Source organism: Trichoplusia ni, chromosome 17 (assembly GCF_003590095.1).
Source record: "Trichoplusia ni isolate ovarian cell line Hi5 chromosome 17, tn1, whole genome shotgun sequence".
Lineage (NCBI taxonomy): Eukaryota > Metazoa > Arthropoda > Insecta > Lepidoptera > Noctuidae > Trichoplusia > Trichoplusia ni.
Genome location: NC_039494.1, coordinates 797,272 through 812,294, shown reverse-complemented (window position 1 = coordinate 812,294; position 15,023 = coordinate 797,272). Strand labels below are relative to the sequence as shown.

The 15,023-nt window shown below is 34.7% G+C and overlaps 4 protein-coding genes across 5 annotated transcripts; 2 read left to right on the top strand and 2 right to left on the bottom strand.

Moving 5' to 3' along the window:
• Window positions 1-98: 98 nt before the first annotated feature.
• On the top strand, window positions 99-1,921 carry LOC113502540 (osteopetrosis-associated transmembrane protein 1). The gene is made up of 5 exons (XM_026884150.1): window positions 99-287; window positions 372-673; window positions 755-990; window positions 1,392-1,563; window positions 1,728-1,921. The coding sequence occupies exons 1-5, from the start codon at window positions 181-183 to the stop codon at window positions 1,775-1,777; spliced, it is 867 nt and encodes a 288-aa protein (XP_026739951.1). The 5' UTR covers window positions 99-180; the 3' UTR covers window positions 1,778-1,921.
• On the bottom strand, window positions 1,913-3,178 carry LOC113502541 (chromatin modification-related protein MEAF6). Its single transcript, XM_026884151.1, has 4 exons — window positions 2,871-3,178; window positions 2,589-2,792; window positions 2,462-2,498; window positions 1,913-2,379 (listed from the first exon to the last, which is right to left on the bottom strand). The coding sequence occupies exons 1-4, from the start codon at window positions 3,009-3,011 to the stop codon at window positions 1,937-1,939; spliced, it is 825 nt and encodes a 274-aa protein (XP_026739952.1). The 5' UTR covers window positions 3,012-3,178; the 3' UTR covers window positions 1,913-1,936.
• A 477-nt stretch (window positions 3,179-3,655) lies between these two features.
• LOC113502357 (peroxisome biogenesis factor 2) lies at window positions 3,656-5,468 on the top strand. The gene is made up of 5 exons (XM_026883902.1): window positions 3,656-3,841; window positions 4,038-4,115; window positions 4,197-4,622; window positions 4,709-4,930; window positions 5,204-5,468. Exons 1-5 carry the CDS (start codon window positions 3,809-3,811, stop codon window positions 5,285-5,287), a joined length of 843 nt encoding a protein of 280 aa, XP_026739703.1. The 5' UTR covers window positions 3,656-3,808; the 3' UTR covers window positions 5,288-5,468.
• A 43-nt stretch (window positions 5,469-5,511) lies between these two features.
• LOC113502351 (signaling mucin HKR1-like) lies at window positions 5,512-11,842 on the bottom strand. 2 transcript variants are annotated; one of them, XM_026883893.1, is made up of 4 exons: window positions 11,249-11,842; window positions 9,800-11,155; window positions 7,123-7,222; window positions 5,512-6,770 (listed from the first exon to the last, which is right to left on the bottom strand). In XM_026883893.1, the coding sequence occupies exons 1-4, from the start codon at window positions 11,255-11,257 to the stop codon at window positions 6,658-6,660; spliced, it is 1,578 nt and encodes a 525-aa protein (XP_026739694.1). In that variant the 5' UTR covers window positions 11,258-11,842; the 3' UTR covers window positions 5,512-6,657. The 2 variants fall into 2 exon arrangements, with proteins under 2 accessions (XP_026739694.1, XP_026739693.1); XM_026883892.1 differs by lacking the exon at window positions 11,249-11,842 and having other exon boundaries at window positions 9,800-11,196.
• Between the last annotated feature and the right edge of the window lie 3,181 nt (window positions 11,843-15,023).

Here is a 15,023-nt window from a genome sequence, read left to right as displayed (position 1 = left end):
CATGACTACTTAATTTATTCGACTAATCTTAAGAAGGCTTGCCAATTAAAAAAATAATATTATAATTATGTCACTTTTGAACGACAACACAAATATGTCAAAGTCAGATTATTTACAATCCTGTATTGTTAATTTGTTGGTGTAATGTAAGATAATAAATAGTTTTAGGAAAAAACGAAAATGGACATCAACAGTTATCATGTATTCTTCTTTCTGTTCTTACATTCATTAACCATATTAAAAGCTGATACATCTATCAGAGAACCTATTAATTTAGAGTTATTGCTGTAAGTATATACCTATATAAGTATTCATCAATGACCTATGTATGTTTAGTTTATATGTAGTAATCTTAATAAAACATTTTTCAGAGCTAGAACGGGGGAAGGATATTTGACCTCATTTCCTGAGGAATGTTCCACAATATTGAATAGATTTGCTGATGCCTCGTCTAACTTTACAAAATGTTCAATATTGCATGCAAGACCAATCAGAATTTGCTCCCGTTGCATTGAGCAATATATGCAATTTAAAACTATATACGACGAGCTACTAACCACTATTGTAAATGGAACTTCATGCAAATCAATATTTATTTCTCATGATAGGCTTGATGCTGTTTTAGAATACCATGACAATATATTAAGTATCTGGGACAAAGGACATTGCAACAGTAAGTATTTAAATAATTAGAAACCATATAAATAGTATTTTCAATCAACAAAATATAACTTTAAATTTTATTATTTTGCAGCCTGTTTTAACTGGTCAGATAAAGTGCCAGTGTTATCAAATGAAACAAAACTCTTTAATGAGAAGTTTAATGAGACTATGGCATGTATTATGAAGTACATTGACCCCTCTACAAATGATACTCAGCCCGTCTGTGAAAACTGCATGCAGTCTTACATACAGCTGGACAATTATTATAAAACCCTCAGTGATGATGCAATTGGAGTTGACAGTATATGCATGGATGTTGTGGACTCTGTAAGTATTCTTTTATTTTGACACCAGCTTCTTTATTTACATTTGATTTGGTGTAAACTGTTATGTTGTGTATGTTATTTGATAAATAAATAAATTGTAAGACCTCAGCAACCTCAGTCAGCATTAACAAATAATGTTTATTTGTAAACTGTCCTACAGCTTGTAATACTGTACTCATTTACTCATGTAACCATTTATGAGTCAAAATATTATCTAAATCTTTTTTTTCTGGAGATATTTTTTATAATAGATCAACCCAATGTTGAATAGTACATATTCATTCATAATATAATTAAAGACCAGGAAAAAGCCATACATGAAACCAAAATAGATTTATTTTTATTTTCCTTGAGTTAAGTTGCTGCTATTAAATTAATGTTTCCCTTTTAATTTATTCACAGATGAATGCTACTAGATCAATATGGAGTAAAACTTTGAATTGTTGTAAAATAAGAAGAACACCAGAGATCATATTTTTATGCTGCACGGGTATAATATCAGCGTTGCCAATATTTTATTATCTTGTCCTGAGATATTTCAGCCCAATGAGGGATTTGCCAAATGTACTGAAGCGTAAGTTTTTTTCTACAAAACTAGATTATTTTTATTTAGCACACAGCTAGCCAATTCAGGGTACAAGACAACCTACCTTTTTGCATGTGTGGAATTTAAAACAAATTTCCGTTTTTAGTTTAGTTTGTGTCAACTACAAGATAAAAATCCTTATTAAATTTCAGAGTCCAGATTCAAACAAACAATATTGAGATCTCTTGGAAGAACAAATTAAGAAGCAGAACAAATAAAAGTCTATGTAACAATTAACACATAATGTATTTACAATTGACCAAAGAAATAAAAACTTTAATTAATTAAAATTGGGTCTAACTGATAAGTACGGAAAATTTAGGTACATAAAAACAGGTTTAAGTAACGAAATAGTATTTTATTACCGATGTCTGGCCTTCTTATTGTTATTTTTCTTAATACTATTATTACTACTTGTACTGCTTGTGGACATTTTGTGTTTGAGAGAGTTGGGTGTCATGTCTCCTTTGTTTAATGAATTAATACTAGAGTCCTTGTCTTTAGGAGTACTTGGTCTGCTGTCTAGTCCTACAGCAGAGAGCATTTTATTGTCACCGCCAAAGGCTTTCTGTAGCATTCCTGAAGATGTAGCTATCTTTTGTGTCAAGCTTTGTTTAGTTTGGGAATGGCTGATAACTTTTTCAATGTTGCCATTAGTGTGTTGTTTCCCTGATGGCTTTGATGCTATACTTTCAGTGGAACCATGTATTGTTGTGTGGTTTAAACTGCCAACAACACTACTGCTCATTTGAGTGTCTGATGAGTCCTCATTAGTCTGTGATTCAGTCTCGCTGTTTCTTTCATCTGAAAGAGAAATTAGAAATAAAAACAAGGTTCTTTAGAATTCAAAATGCATTAAATTATCAACATTATAATTATTACTTACTTTTAGCTTCAGCAGGATCGACAAGGCCACTGACGGCCTGAAATGAAAATAGGCAGGTTTTATGAATAATTTCAAATTAAATAATAACAACAACATAACCTGCATGTGCATCTCGGGTGAAACTTACAGCCATAGATGTAATACTGGATTTAGAAAACAGTCTTTCAGCTTCTTTGAACTTTCTGTTACGCTTGTCTGCTTTTGAATTAGTACTTTTATTTGTGGTGAGATATCTGTCCCATCCCCTTATAATGTTTCCATAAAGTTGTGTATCTTCTAAATAGGATCCTTCAAATGCATATATTTGACGTTCCAAGTTAGCAAGTGTTTCCTAAAATGGAAAAATAAAACAATTACTAACAAAGTGCAATAATGAGATTTTATTTACACAGCCATAAACTCTTCTTACCGCAACTTCAGCTTTCCTTTTTACTAATTCAGCTAACTCCGCTCTTGTGTCAGCTACTGACGACTGTTTAGACGCCATATTGTTTCTTTTTGCTTGCACAGTTTGGGTTTCGTTGTCGGGGGTTTGAGGTGAAACAACCATGACGCCAGTTGATTTTATCGTTTTTTAAATATCCATAATGTTTTTACTATACGAGAGGTAGTATGTTGCCTATAATAACGAAATAAATACTAATATCGTTCAATCAATAAGCACAATGCGTTCGCCTGTTAATCAACGAGTGTCGACTAATGTCATAATTGAGAATGACAGTTGACAGAGCGTAACTATAGAGATGTACATTCAAGATTAGGCGATTTTATGTAAATATTCTGAACTAGTCCTAAACTAAAAAATTGATTATTTTAATTATATTTGAACATTTTTTTGATATTATGATGGATGACTAGATGCCTCATTATAGATTAAAGTTCTCTGTCAACAAGGCCTCTGCACGGTGGACCTGTGTCCCCAAGCTAAGCTAGTATAAGCTAACTTACCAAATCTGATATAAATTTATAAATACAAAAACTTGCATATTTATTAATAACATTCAAATTTCTATTATTATTTGTAGATACTTGGTCTGAGGGTTTTATTATTTATTTCAATGTTTGCAGACAATGTCTTAATTTTTATGCATTGATAATAAACACAAGACAAAAACTGTAAAAGTCCGACGCTTTTTAAATTTGCAACATTACCAGCTTGTTTGACAACTTGTTTGTCAGCATCACTGATGTTGACAAACAAGTTGACGTTTATAGTAATGAAATAGGTTATGCGAAGTGAATTTAATCTTGATGTGAATTGATAAACATTATCTCTCATATGAACAAACTGGGTTTCTATGATGTTTGATTAAATATATATCGGACGGACTAGCGTATCTTGCAAAAATGTCTGTTAACTATATACCACGAGTAACTCAGGTAAGAAACCAAAGTAGTTAATGTTACTATTAAAGAATTTATAATAATCTTAAAGTTGTCATTATTATGCGTCCTCTATGTTATTCAATGCAGTCTTTGTACCTAGGTCAATATTAATCAATATCGATTTCACATGTCTTGTATTATAGGCATTTAAATAACAACAAAACTTAATTAATTCATTTTTTACTTTTAGCTTGATGCTGTACAGTTGGACCTTCAAGTAGAAGAACTATTTAAAGAATTAGTATTCCAAGCTACAAAATATGTGGAGGTTGGTATAATACTCCATACAAGACAACAGACAAATTTATTTTTTAATTCTCATTTATATTCTTACTCTTTGTTTTTTCAGCCTCGATATCTTCAGCCTCTTCTACCAGAGATTGAACTATTAATTAGAACATGGATTTTTAAATACTCAGTGTATGACAAAAAGAGTACATTTGGTCAGCAAATGCTGTCTTTAAGTTACAAAGCAGACAACTTCTCTAGAAGCAAGTTATACTGGTATTATGGGTATACCATTGGATTAAAATACCTAAAGGACCGGGCCATCTACAGTTTTACCTCAAACACTAAAGTTCAGAATATTGTTAGTAAATTGGAGACTTTTCAATTGATGGGTGATATTTTCAGTTTCTGTAGATTTATTCAAACTGGGAAATATCCTATGTTCATAGATTTATTATTAGGGTTGAGACTGACTGCTGAGAAATTGACTAGAGAGGACCTCACTGACTTTTCTTGGACCAGAGAACTTTTATGGCACAATTTAATTGTAAGTACTTTACAATTGAGGAAATAATTTTTATATAACCTTTTCATACACACAATTTAATGTAAACCTTTTAATAAATCTTTCAGGAACTCATTGGTACGACAATAGCAATAATAAATATATTTGGTCTCAGAAGAAAGTTGACCAGTGTATTGAAGTATGCATGGTGGAGGAAACATGTTAAGTCTAATGCTGTCTCCACGGCACCTGTGATGTCTCTCCAGACAGTCTGTGTCTGCTGTAACAACAAACCTGTTCTACCTCACACTATGGGGTGTAACCATATATTCTGCTATTATTGTATAGTGGTATGTATGAATTTTGATTTTTTTTTATGATTAAAATAATAGTTCCAGTAAGAGTGCTAGGATTTGCAATTGCTGTATACAGCTTAACAGCTCTAGGTTAATAACACTTATGTTATCAGTATAAAAATATTTAGTTAAAAATATTCATACAGTTAGTTATCTAGCATTTAACATCCCACTGCAGAGCAATGGCAGCCCCCAAAATTATTATATCCCCTAAATATAAGGAAGATGTATTATGTAACAGATATATGAGTGTGTATTTTTTTACAGGCTAACAAGATAGCAGATGAAGACTTTGCTTGTCCAAAATGCTATTATAATGGAAAGGAAGTCAATAAATATATAATGCCTTAAAATGTAGCAAATAAGAACATTTATGTTTATGGGAATATTGGTGCTGTGATAAATAAATTTAAATCTTTCTTCTGTATATAAGTTTAGGTGATATAATTTTATAGCCTAAGGGTGTGCTGAACCAAAGGGATTTATTTGTATTTTATTGGTTGAATATATGACAATCTAATTATTTCTTGTATGTCTTTTGTTTCATTTGCATAAATAATAATAAAAGAAGAAAATATTCATCAGTCACATTTAATTGTGCACAAACTTACACAAGTATGTACAAAGTTTTGCTTATTTTGTATTTTATTTATATAATAGGTTACAAAAAATATACTTACCGATTATAATAACTTTATATTATATACATTTTAGAATTCTATACAAAATTAAAAATACTCAGTTTGTTTGAGTGCTTAAAAACAGGTAAACAATCTTGGCATGTCATTTTGTCCAGAAACTTAGTTAAAAAATAAAACGCGACTAAAAACATATGCAAAAGACGATAAAGATTACTAATTCGAGTATATCACTTATTTCTTTTTTAATATTGGTATGGGTTTGTATAAAAAGCAACACCAAGATTTCACCTTTTTGAGTACCTAAGCAAATCGATTATAGATAGTAATTTCAAATACAATAGCATGACTAATATTGATAGCCTAGCCTCATGGCATTAAAGGAGCTTTTACATAATTCTGTAAAGAAAAATGTACTTCATACTTCGAATATCTTAATGGATATAAACGCCTTTGTTTACATTTTGAAAGGATGGTGAATGCGGAAATAAAGTGAGCGGTACTTTGTATTTGGTCTGCCTCAGTGTTCAAGGCCTGGTTCCTATCCAAGTTGCGTATACCAACAATTTAAAGTGTAGAAAGGAAAGTTCGACAATCTGGGTAACAAACTTACGATGATATGAATAATGGAAAGGATTTTACTTACTTAATGGTAAGTGAGAAGTGATGTAATGGTAGAGATGACGTAGGCGGTCCTTAGTATTATAAACTCGATATAAAAAATATTCGGAACTTTTGCGATTCTAATTATGGCATTGATTATAATGAACCTTAAACTACTCGGCTAATTAAACCGGGTCGGTATCTACTTACTAAACATTTATGATAATGGCATTTACTTGAATCTAATCCTGGTAGCTTTCAGAAGAATTTCCCTTGACAAACATAAATCATGTTTTACCAAACATGCCTGACCGAACAAGGCTATCGACTTCCGTTCTTATCCAATTCGTTACGTTTTCCTAATTTATTTACATCATAAACTACGAACGACCGTTTAGGTCACTAATTTAGGTTTCGACAGGTGGTCAGACCGAATAAGGAATGCCGAATGCTGAGACAATGTTCCTTTCCGAATTTTATCTAGTGTTGATTGTCTTTGCTGTTGCGAACGTCGGCGTGGAAACCAGTCTCCCAGTCGGCAACGTAGTTCACAGTTCGCACGGAACCGTCCGGCTCCACGAGGGAATACTGACCTGAATAAATAAAAAACGTTTATTAATAGATATTGGTCACGTTTCCGTTGCCATTCTAAGGCCCTTAAATCACAAGTGCGGGGTTATGTAAGGCCTTACCTCTCTTCTAGTTTTTTTACGAAATATTTTTAATTTTTACATCAATTTTCCGAGACAGTTTTGAGCTTTAATTTATAGGATTTAGTTGCTACAGGCAGGCAGACACTTGAATAACATGTAAAAAAATGAATGTCAACTGGGTTTTATGTCACATAAAATCTTGAAAAGGTAATACATTGCCTGCACAAGTTTATTTACAGGCAGGCTGATGTAATTATTATTTATTTAAGAAAAAAAATCCATTTTCACATACCTTTGACGACTTCACCGTCTCTCTCCTCCTTCTGTTGTTTAATGTCCCCGGTGTGGGGGTCGTTGACACTGTATTCGAAAGCATAGCGCGGGTGGGCGTCCTGCAAGAAGGGTTATCACAATTTAGATGCCGTGAGAATGCCACCGCACAAAGGTCGCCTGTGAATGAACTTTAGTGTACTTTAACTGGGCTGCATGGATACAAGTAATAACGAAGTTATCTAAATAAGTCAAGCTATGCCGCGCCTAAACCCAATGCGGACTTCGTGGTTTTAGTTTAATATGTTACAGATATTGCTGGTTGTCTCATAAATCAATATCGTTAAAGGTATATTTTCAAGTCAAACGTAAAATCATTAAACTCTTCCATTTTTCTGGATTAGGCAATTTAGGTATAAACTTACTCTATTTTCGGAATCGTTACTTTAGTCAAAGCTACTACTTGTGTGAATAAAAGCAGTATCTTCTATTTTGGGAGCAGTTAACGACAATAGTACATATGTACTCGTATTTCTGGTATAGATAGATACCTTTATGTCGCAAACAGTTGCACATCAATTGCCTGTTAGACAAAGCTATGTAAGAGAAACACGTTTGAAATCGGACACTGACATTCAGCCGGGACCCTTTTCATCGGTCCACTCGTCAAGCAGAGGGTGTCAAGTTAAAACAGTGAAAGTAGTCTAGATTGAAACGGACGAGTTTGTACTAATTGTTATGTAAGTGAATGTTGATAAAACTCGTCCGACGTACCCACGCGCCCTCGGTAACCCAATAAAAAGTGTGGTCATTCGAAATCCAAGTTTCGTGCATTTCAAAATATCGAATGAGCGTAAACAAATCACCAGCAAACGGTCTAACATAATCGTGTAATCTATGACACATGACTAATTTAAAACAAATATTTTGATATTATTGGTACCGAAACAATCAGGCTTGTTTCGGTATTCGGACTGCACAAATTGATATAAAGTTTTTATTTATTCTACAAGTTTCTCTTAAAAGTGCGTGTTGATTTATTAGCAAGGTTAGCTACTTAAGTATATGCTGGAGGCAACTACGCATTTCACGATTTAGCATTGATGGAGGAATTCACAACAATCAATAATTGTTTTATCTTGCAAAGGCGCGCCCACTATGAAATCTATAACAAAAGCGTGAACCTTCCTACGTTAAACCCGTCGGAGGCGCTAAACTTAAGCGAACGATGTTCAATTAAGGCGGTTCTACTTTAATAACATCAGTATAATCGCATTTGACTTATTCCATCTCTCTATTGTTGTGGGTCGTTGTAGTTGTTTCGTAAACGAGAAAGCGCATAAGACAACATAGAGCGGTGTCTCTCATTTACAACTGTAACAGTCTCATTTTTCCATCCCCGACGCAAAAAGAGGGGTGTTATAAGTTTGGCGGGTCTATCTATCAATCTCCTGAACTGATTGACCGGTGTTGGCGTATTACGTGCAGTAATGACATGTTTGATAAAAGTTGGTCGACCCATTTAAAAGTTGTGGGGGTGAAAGGTTTTATTGTAAGGTTTTTTTTATTTCGTCTTGTAGAGACTGTAGGTACGTAACTGGTCGTAGATCTGAATTTACGCAACTGTAAGCACCTTAAAGTTAAGTCTATCTCCGCATACAAAGTACCAGATAACTACCTACAAAGCTGGCACAATAAATTCAATTGCCTTAACCCATTTATGCTCAAAGACTAATATTTATAATGTATTGAGTTTAGATTAGATTGTAAATAGCATTTTAGAACGTGTTTTGAGTAAATACCTGTGCATTATTTTAACTTAACAAGTGCAGTAGCGAATTATAAAGACTAGAACAATTATTCACTCTGTTTACTCGTAATAAAAACTTTTTACTTACAAGAAAATTTATATGTTTACTCTCAGAAAAGACTGACCTTATACTGCGAAATTACATATTTAGCTTCAGATTATAACAAATCCATAAAACATCTTGGTACTTAAGAGTTAACAAGCCTATGACACCTATACTTATAGTATACAAAAATAGTGTTTTAAATATGTAAGTTGGCAATAAGTAGGTATTATTGAATTACGCATGCATAATCAATTAGTAAGTATCATATAACGTATGTTTACTTTGAGGTTTAATAACTAATTAATCAAATTCTATCTAATGAGGTTTGTAGAGCATTGCTCAACATGTACTCGTATGTAAACAAGACTAGTTACCCTTTGACAATTTCTAATATTTGAGTCGAGTGAGCATGGGGCACAGGTAATCGGTCAAGATTTCGATGTGGCAGAACCAGTCCTGGATCGAACTCGACAGCCAATCAAACTGATTACGTCATGCGTTAGTCGTAGGGATATGTAGTAACCTATGGTGTGGTATGCCGCAATGTCCTGAGTCACATGCGATACAAGCTCATATCTTAGTTTAACTCAATGTGTGAAAATGTTAAACTACTTTACGTATATTGCTCAGTTAACACATTGAAATAAAAGCAGGTTATCATAACTCATGCGACAGTGATTAATGTCATAGGTCTTTTATGACTTTATCATGAGTATAACTTAATGTTTATTTATTTAATTTATTAATTACTGTAATTAATTAGGCCGTTTTAGTGTCTGGTATAAGTAAGGTATAAGTTGCACTTAAAAGTTTCAAAGCTGTAAGATAATGTAAGGTACTCACATAATTCTCCAAGAACTCGGTGTGAACATTCTTGACGAGAGGTCCAGCTGCTACCTTGGTAACTGCAGGAGCAGCAGCAGGCGCAGAGTATGCCGATGAGGTCACGTGCGATACCACGGGAGCACTCGCGTAATGAGACACTGAAGCCACTGCTGGGGCCGAGTAGTGCGCCGCAGCTGGAGCTGAGTACTGACCGACAGCTGGCGCCGAGTAGTGCGTTACTGCCGGCGCTGAGTAGTGTGCAACTGATGGCGCGGGAGCAGAGTGCTGCACTACCGTGGGAGCCGAGTACTGAGCCACCACTGGTGCAGAGTACTGCTGCACTACAGGCGCTGCGTGCTGTGTCACTACAGCTCCAGAGTATTGACCGGAGTTCACTGAACCGGAATGCTGCGAGACGACTGGTGTGAAGTAGTTAGAAGATGACGCAGTACCGTGAGATACTGAATTAGCGTACTGTGATACGGATGGAGCAGCGTAGGACACCGCTGCAGGCGCCGCTACGGAAACGTGGCTGTACTGGGCGACTGCAGGCGCTGCAACTGCAGAGTATTGCGCAACCTGGGCTTGTTGCACTCTCAAAGCGGGCGATGTTGCATAGCCAGAAGACGGAGCGGCATACACTTGTGATACCACGGGACCACCAGAATGGACGTTGCTGTAGGAGTTGAGTGACGCCTTAGCCAGTGAACCTGTTGAGTAAGCTTGTTGTGCGACCAAGTTCTGTGTTATGTATGAGGTCTTCGCGGGAGCCAAAGAAAATTTGGCGATAAGTGGAGCCGCTGTCACTTTGGAGATGATTGGTGCTTGTGCGTAGGTTGCAAGAGGTGTCACGGTCTTGCTGTTAGTCGCAGCTGATGAGAGTCCAGCTGAAGTGGCATATCCGTGAACTTCTTTAGTACTGTATTCTTGGGCAGTGGCGTAGTTGGAGGCGAGCGACGATGATGACTGGTAAGAAGAAGCTGGTTGTGTCGCATAGGTAATTTGTGGTGCCACGGATTGATAAGTGATTCCAGTGGAGTATCCGCCTCCTCCTCCAGCTGAATATCCTGAACTTCCACTGGATGAATATCCTGAGCTTGCACTCGCGGAATATCCTGCGCTTCCACCGCTTGAGTACCCAGAACTTCCAGAGTATTGGATGGCAGGTGCTACTACAATTGGTTGTGAGACGGGAAGGTAGGTGTTGGCGGGTGCTGGTGCCTTAACACCTGTCGTGGTGAGCTGGACTGCAGGTGCTGCGTACGAGTACCCTTTGTCACAGTTCGACACTTTCTGTACTTGGCTCAGGTGATAATTCAAATCGGGATCATGATAAGCAATCGCAATTTGAAGAGCTGTCGCTATGATAATGATCTGGAACAAAACAAAACATAACATAAAATTTTAAATATTAATGTTCTGTGTATTCAGTGACTAATTAATATTTTTTTACAACATTATCCTTACCGACTTCATTTCGATGTTTATTATAAGCAAACTACAATCGCATAAAGCTGTTGAAAGCTCGAAGTGTATTTGCCAAACTTAAGCGTAAATCGAAATGAGAGCAAAATGGGTCCGCAAAGTCTTATATAGCGATCTCATATGTGTAAGACGCAGTCACACTTTTTCACGTTCGCCGTCACAGTATGGGCACTTCGTTGGGCGCGGCACTAGCGGCTTAAGTACGGGTTATTTACTAATTTACGACTACCACACGTTTGGAACACCATTATGTTAACTTACAGATATGTTAGCACTATAAATATTACTTAATTAAGTTTAGAATACGTGAGATACATTTGGATTAAGCTCAATTGTTTCTCAGTTAAGTGTTATTGAATATAGGTCAACAGTTCTATGGAAGTTGAGTTATTTCCTTGCATTCTATCGATACATTAGTCACAGACTAGAACCAGTTTATAAATAAATTATGGTCCTATTGTTATATTTATAGTTTGAAATATTTTCGGATGTCAAAAACGAATGAATGAAGTTAACCTATCAATACCTGTCATGTGCTAAAAATATATCACTTTACATATTCAAATTAAACGAAAACAAAATATCTTCTTCTAATATATAAAATTCCCGTGTCACGATGTTAGTTACCGTACTCCTCCGAAACGGTTCGACCGCTTCTTATGAAATTTTGTATACATATTGGGTAGGACTGAGAATAGAACAACATCTATTTTTCATACCCTTAAGTGACAAGGGTTGCCCACACTTAAATTTATTTTTTTATTTTATGGACGAAATTTTTTGTTTTTTCTTTTTTATAATGTAGCATTAAAAAATACATCCAACTAGATATAATTTATTCGGCAAAACGACGTTTGCTGGGTCAGCTAGTATTATTATATAGATAATCGTCATTCTATCTAGTTTACTAAGATCTTCAACTAAACCAACTCTATATTTTACCTAATTACCTTTGATTGAACATTTTTATCTTAAAAATAAAACGAGTTGATCACAAAGGAATACCGTGATATAAAACAAAGTGAAAACCTATTTATTTATGAATTATCTGCACCAATCAGTGAAACTATATAATGTTCGTAAAACATGTGATAATGAGTATTAATGGGCCTTATTTCCGCAAGATAGTCATCTTGTCGTTTATGTTATATAATAATGATTTATTAAACAAAAAACATCTGATGTAGTGTTAGCAATAATTTAATTTGGAACTGTTGGTTTTTATGAGGTGCATACTGCTGGTTACAACGTGTTATTTTGGATTTTGTTAGAGACAAAATACATTTGATAGTGGTTATTCAATGTTTTTTTGTCATCTAAAGGTTTTGTTTCCGTTCGACTTAAAAAAAGGAAGAGGTTCTTAATTTAGAAGATACGATAAACTCAATATTCTGCCGAGGTGTAAAGCAGTAGTCATTTCACATAGCTCAACTGTGTTTATTGTTAAAAGATATTTATTATCTGGTAACTTTAACCACGGGCAAATCCTAAACTAAATATAAATAATACATAACTTCGTGGAAGCCTTAAAATAAATTAAAACAGGTCACAAATGACCCGCACATCGATTACAAGTGCCTTAACTACTGGCGCAATAAAAAAATCCTTGAAAAACAAAACCGTAGCGAAAACCAACATTAAGTGCTGGTGTAATAATCCTTAAAAATAAAATACAAGCTTGTTTGATATTAATGAAGTTAGTTCATGAACGTCATTGGACATTAATCCGCAGAACTGAATAATGAGTTGCTTCACATCTTAATGTAAGTACTACGAACTTTTAAACCAGGACTGTCATGTGTGGGAGCAAGACAGCGCTCTACAATCGTATTGGTATCTCGCTTCAACAACAGCAACAGTCCTGCTTTGGGATGTCATGGTAAGCACCCAGTTTAACTAAATGAGTACGTATATGCATGGCACATAATTTATCCGCTAGTTACGAAACTAATCCTACAATTAGACACTAATACTATTAGCTATCTTTATATGTATATGTCATTTATATAGGTTCTTAATTGTATTTGGGCAATTGAAACGTTTTACTATTCAATTACTTCAGTCATAAGTCATATCATATTTAGGAAAGACAAGGAGAAAAGAAGACGATTATTGGAGCCTGACAAGAAAACATCATTTTCTATCAGGATTAGAATAAATTGAGCGACTGAATATAGAATTTCATTTTTGAATAACTGAGAAAATGAGATTGGTCTGATATTTTTGATACCAATTTTTCATTTTTTTTTTAAAGTGTTGTTGATAATTTATTTTCAAAAGTTGTGGGTTGTGGTAGGTTTATGTTTGAAGACTTTATTTCGTCGGTCTTAATACAGTATGGTGGCGATAAACCCCGAAGGTGTAGGTCGAGGTTTCTGATGTTGCGCGTGCGCAATCATTTGCCGATACGGTATCATGTTACATTGATTAGTAGTTTATAAAAATCTTGTTGATTGAATTTAGTAATTATTCAGTCTTATTATGTCATTATGATTACCTGTTGCGTATTTTAGTAAGTCACACATTATCTCATACAAGAAGTAAGAATTTGTCAATTCATACATAATTTCATACACCTTACGTACGATGGTATTATACAAAGAAGGTAAATCTCCGAATTAAGTTTTTCAGTCAGTAAAAAACGCAAGAAAAAAAGCACGTCTCCTAATTGAAACACATGTATCAATAAAGTCCCATGTGAGCAGTAATAGGTTTAACGTACTGTTGAGTATAGGAACCACAGTCTACAAATGGCTCTACAAGTTTTTCGTTTGATCGATGTTTTTCACACCAGACTTGAGCGTGCATTCATCACATAGACGCATTGAGAATACGTTTGAACGTTTGAATTTTGCATTTGCTCTAATTACGTCGATAAGTTCAACATTTCCTCACACGTTCGTGTAAGTAATTTACGTCATTTCAAACGTTGATACGGGTTCGACTTGCATAAGCACTAGCCCCTAAGCTTTTTACTCACAGCAACAGCACATGCAAATTACGAAATGTATGCCTTCTAGAATACATACATGTTATGCTTTACATCTATATGTATATTAAATGTGTAATAACTTCTCACATATATAATCGTAATTACAAATACGGTTTTCAATATTCATGGTAAAATGCTCGTTTCGATATAACAATGATGATTGCCAATGAGTATACTAGTCAAAGCAACGATGATTGTAAAAACAATATATATTTTTTCTAGAGCTTTTGTATGCTGAATAACATATTACTCTTTCTGAGTATCAAACATGCCCATCATCATCATCATCATCATCATCATCAGCCTATCGCAGTCCACTGCTGGACATAGGCCTCTCCAAGTGCACGCCACATAAAAACATGCCCGTAAAAAGGTTTAAAAGGAACTCTTCTGGTTATTCAAAAATGTTGTAACCACAGCTTGTCGAATCACTGTTTGAAATATAGTGATTATAAATGATACATATATAAATAGATCACTTTGATGTGAGTTTTATGTACTTTATATATTTAATTGCTATTAGATGGAAATGGATCGAGCCTACGAGGTGTATGTTAATGTTAATGGGTTAGCGGATATTGCTAAACGTAGCGGATATAACGAGAATTTGGTAATTAGATCCGAATTGATACGGGCTACGGGCATTTGAATAAAATATGTCTTAAACCATAATTATATTGAAAATTGGTTAACTCTGTGTTAAGGTTAACTTTAAATTGCCAGAGTTTTAATTTGTTGTCGGTTGTTAGTAAAAAGTTGATCTGT

Excerpts from the sequence above, each read along its gene's own strand:
- LOC113502351 (XM_026883892.1), bottom strand. The coding sequence starts at position 11,179 with ATGTTATGTTTTGTTTTGTTCCAGATCATTATCATAGCGACAGCTCTT. Across the intron at positions 7,223-9,799 it reads CCGAGTTCTTGGAGAATTAT|GACGCCCACCCGCGCTATGC; the intron begins GTGAGTACCTTA and ends CCCTTCTTGCAG. Across the intron at positions 6,771-7,122 it reads AGACGGTGAAGTCGTCAAAG|GTCAGTATTCCCTCGTGGAG; the intron begins GTATGTGAAAAT and ends TTATTTATTCAG.
- LOC113502357 (XM_026883902.1), top strand. The coding sequence starts at position 3,809 with ATGTCTGTTAACTATATACCACGAGTAACTCAG. Across the intron at positions 3,842-4,037 it reads ATATACCACGAGTAACTCAG|CTTGATGCTGTACAGTTGGA; the intron begins GTAAGAAACCAA and ends TTTTACTTTTAG. Across the intron at positions 4,116-4,196 it reads AAGCTACAAAATATGTGGAG|CCTCGATATCTTCAGCCTCT; the intron begins GTTGGTATAATA and ends TTGTTTTTTCAG.
- LOC113502541 (XM_026884151.1), bottom strand. The coding sequence starts at position 3,011 with ATGGTTGTTTCACCTCAAACCCCCGACAACGAAACCCAAACTGTGCAA. Across the intron at positions 2,793-2,870 it reads AAAGGAAAGCTGAAGTTGCG|GAAACACTTGCTAACTTGGA; the intron begins GTAAGAAGAGTT and ends TTTCCATTTTAG. Across the intron at positions 2,499-2,588 it reads CCAGTATTACATCTATGGCT|GCCGTCAGTGGCCTTGTCGA; the intron begins GTAAGTTTCACC and ends TTTTCATTTCAG.
- LOC113502540 (XM_026884150.1), top strand. The coding sequence starts at position 181 with ATGGACATCAACAGTTATCATGTATTCTTCTTTCTGTTCTTACATTCA. Across the intron at positions 674-754 it reads GGACAAAGGACATTGCAACA|CCTGTTTTAACTGGTCAGAT; the intron begins GTAAGTATTTAA and ends ATTATTTTGCAG. Across the intron at positions 991-1,391 it reads GCATGGATGTTGTGGACTCT|ATGAATGCTACTAGATCAAT; the intron begins GTAAGTATTCTT and ends ATTTATTCACAG.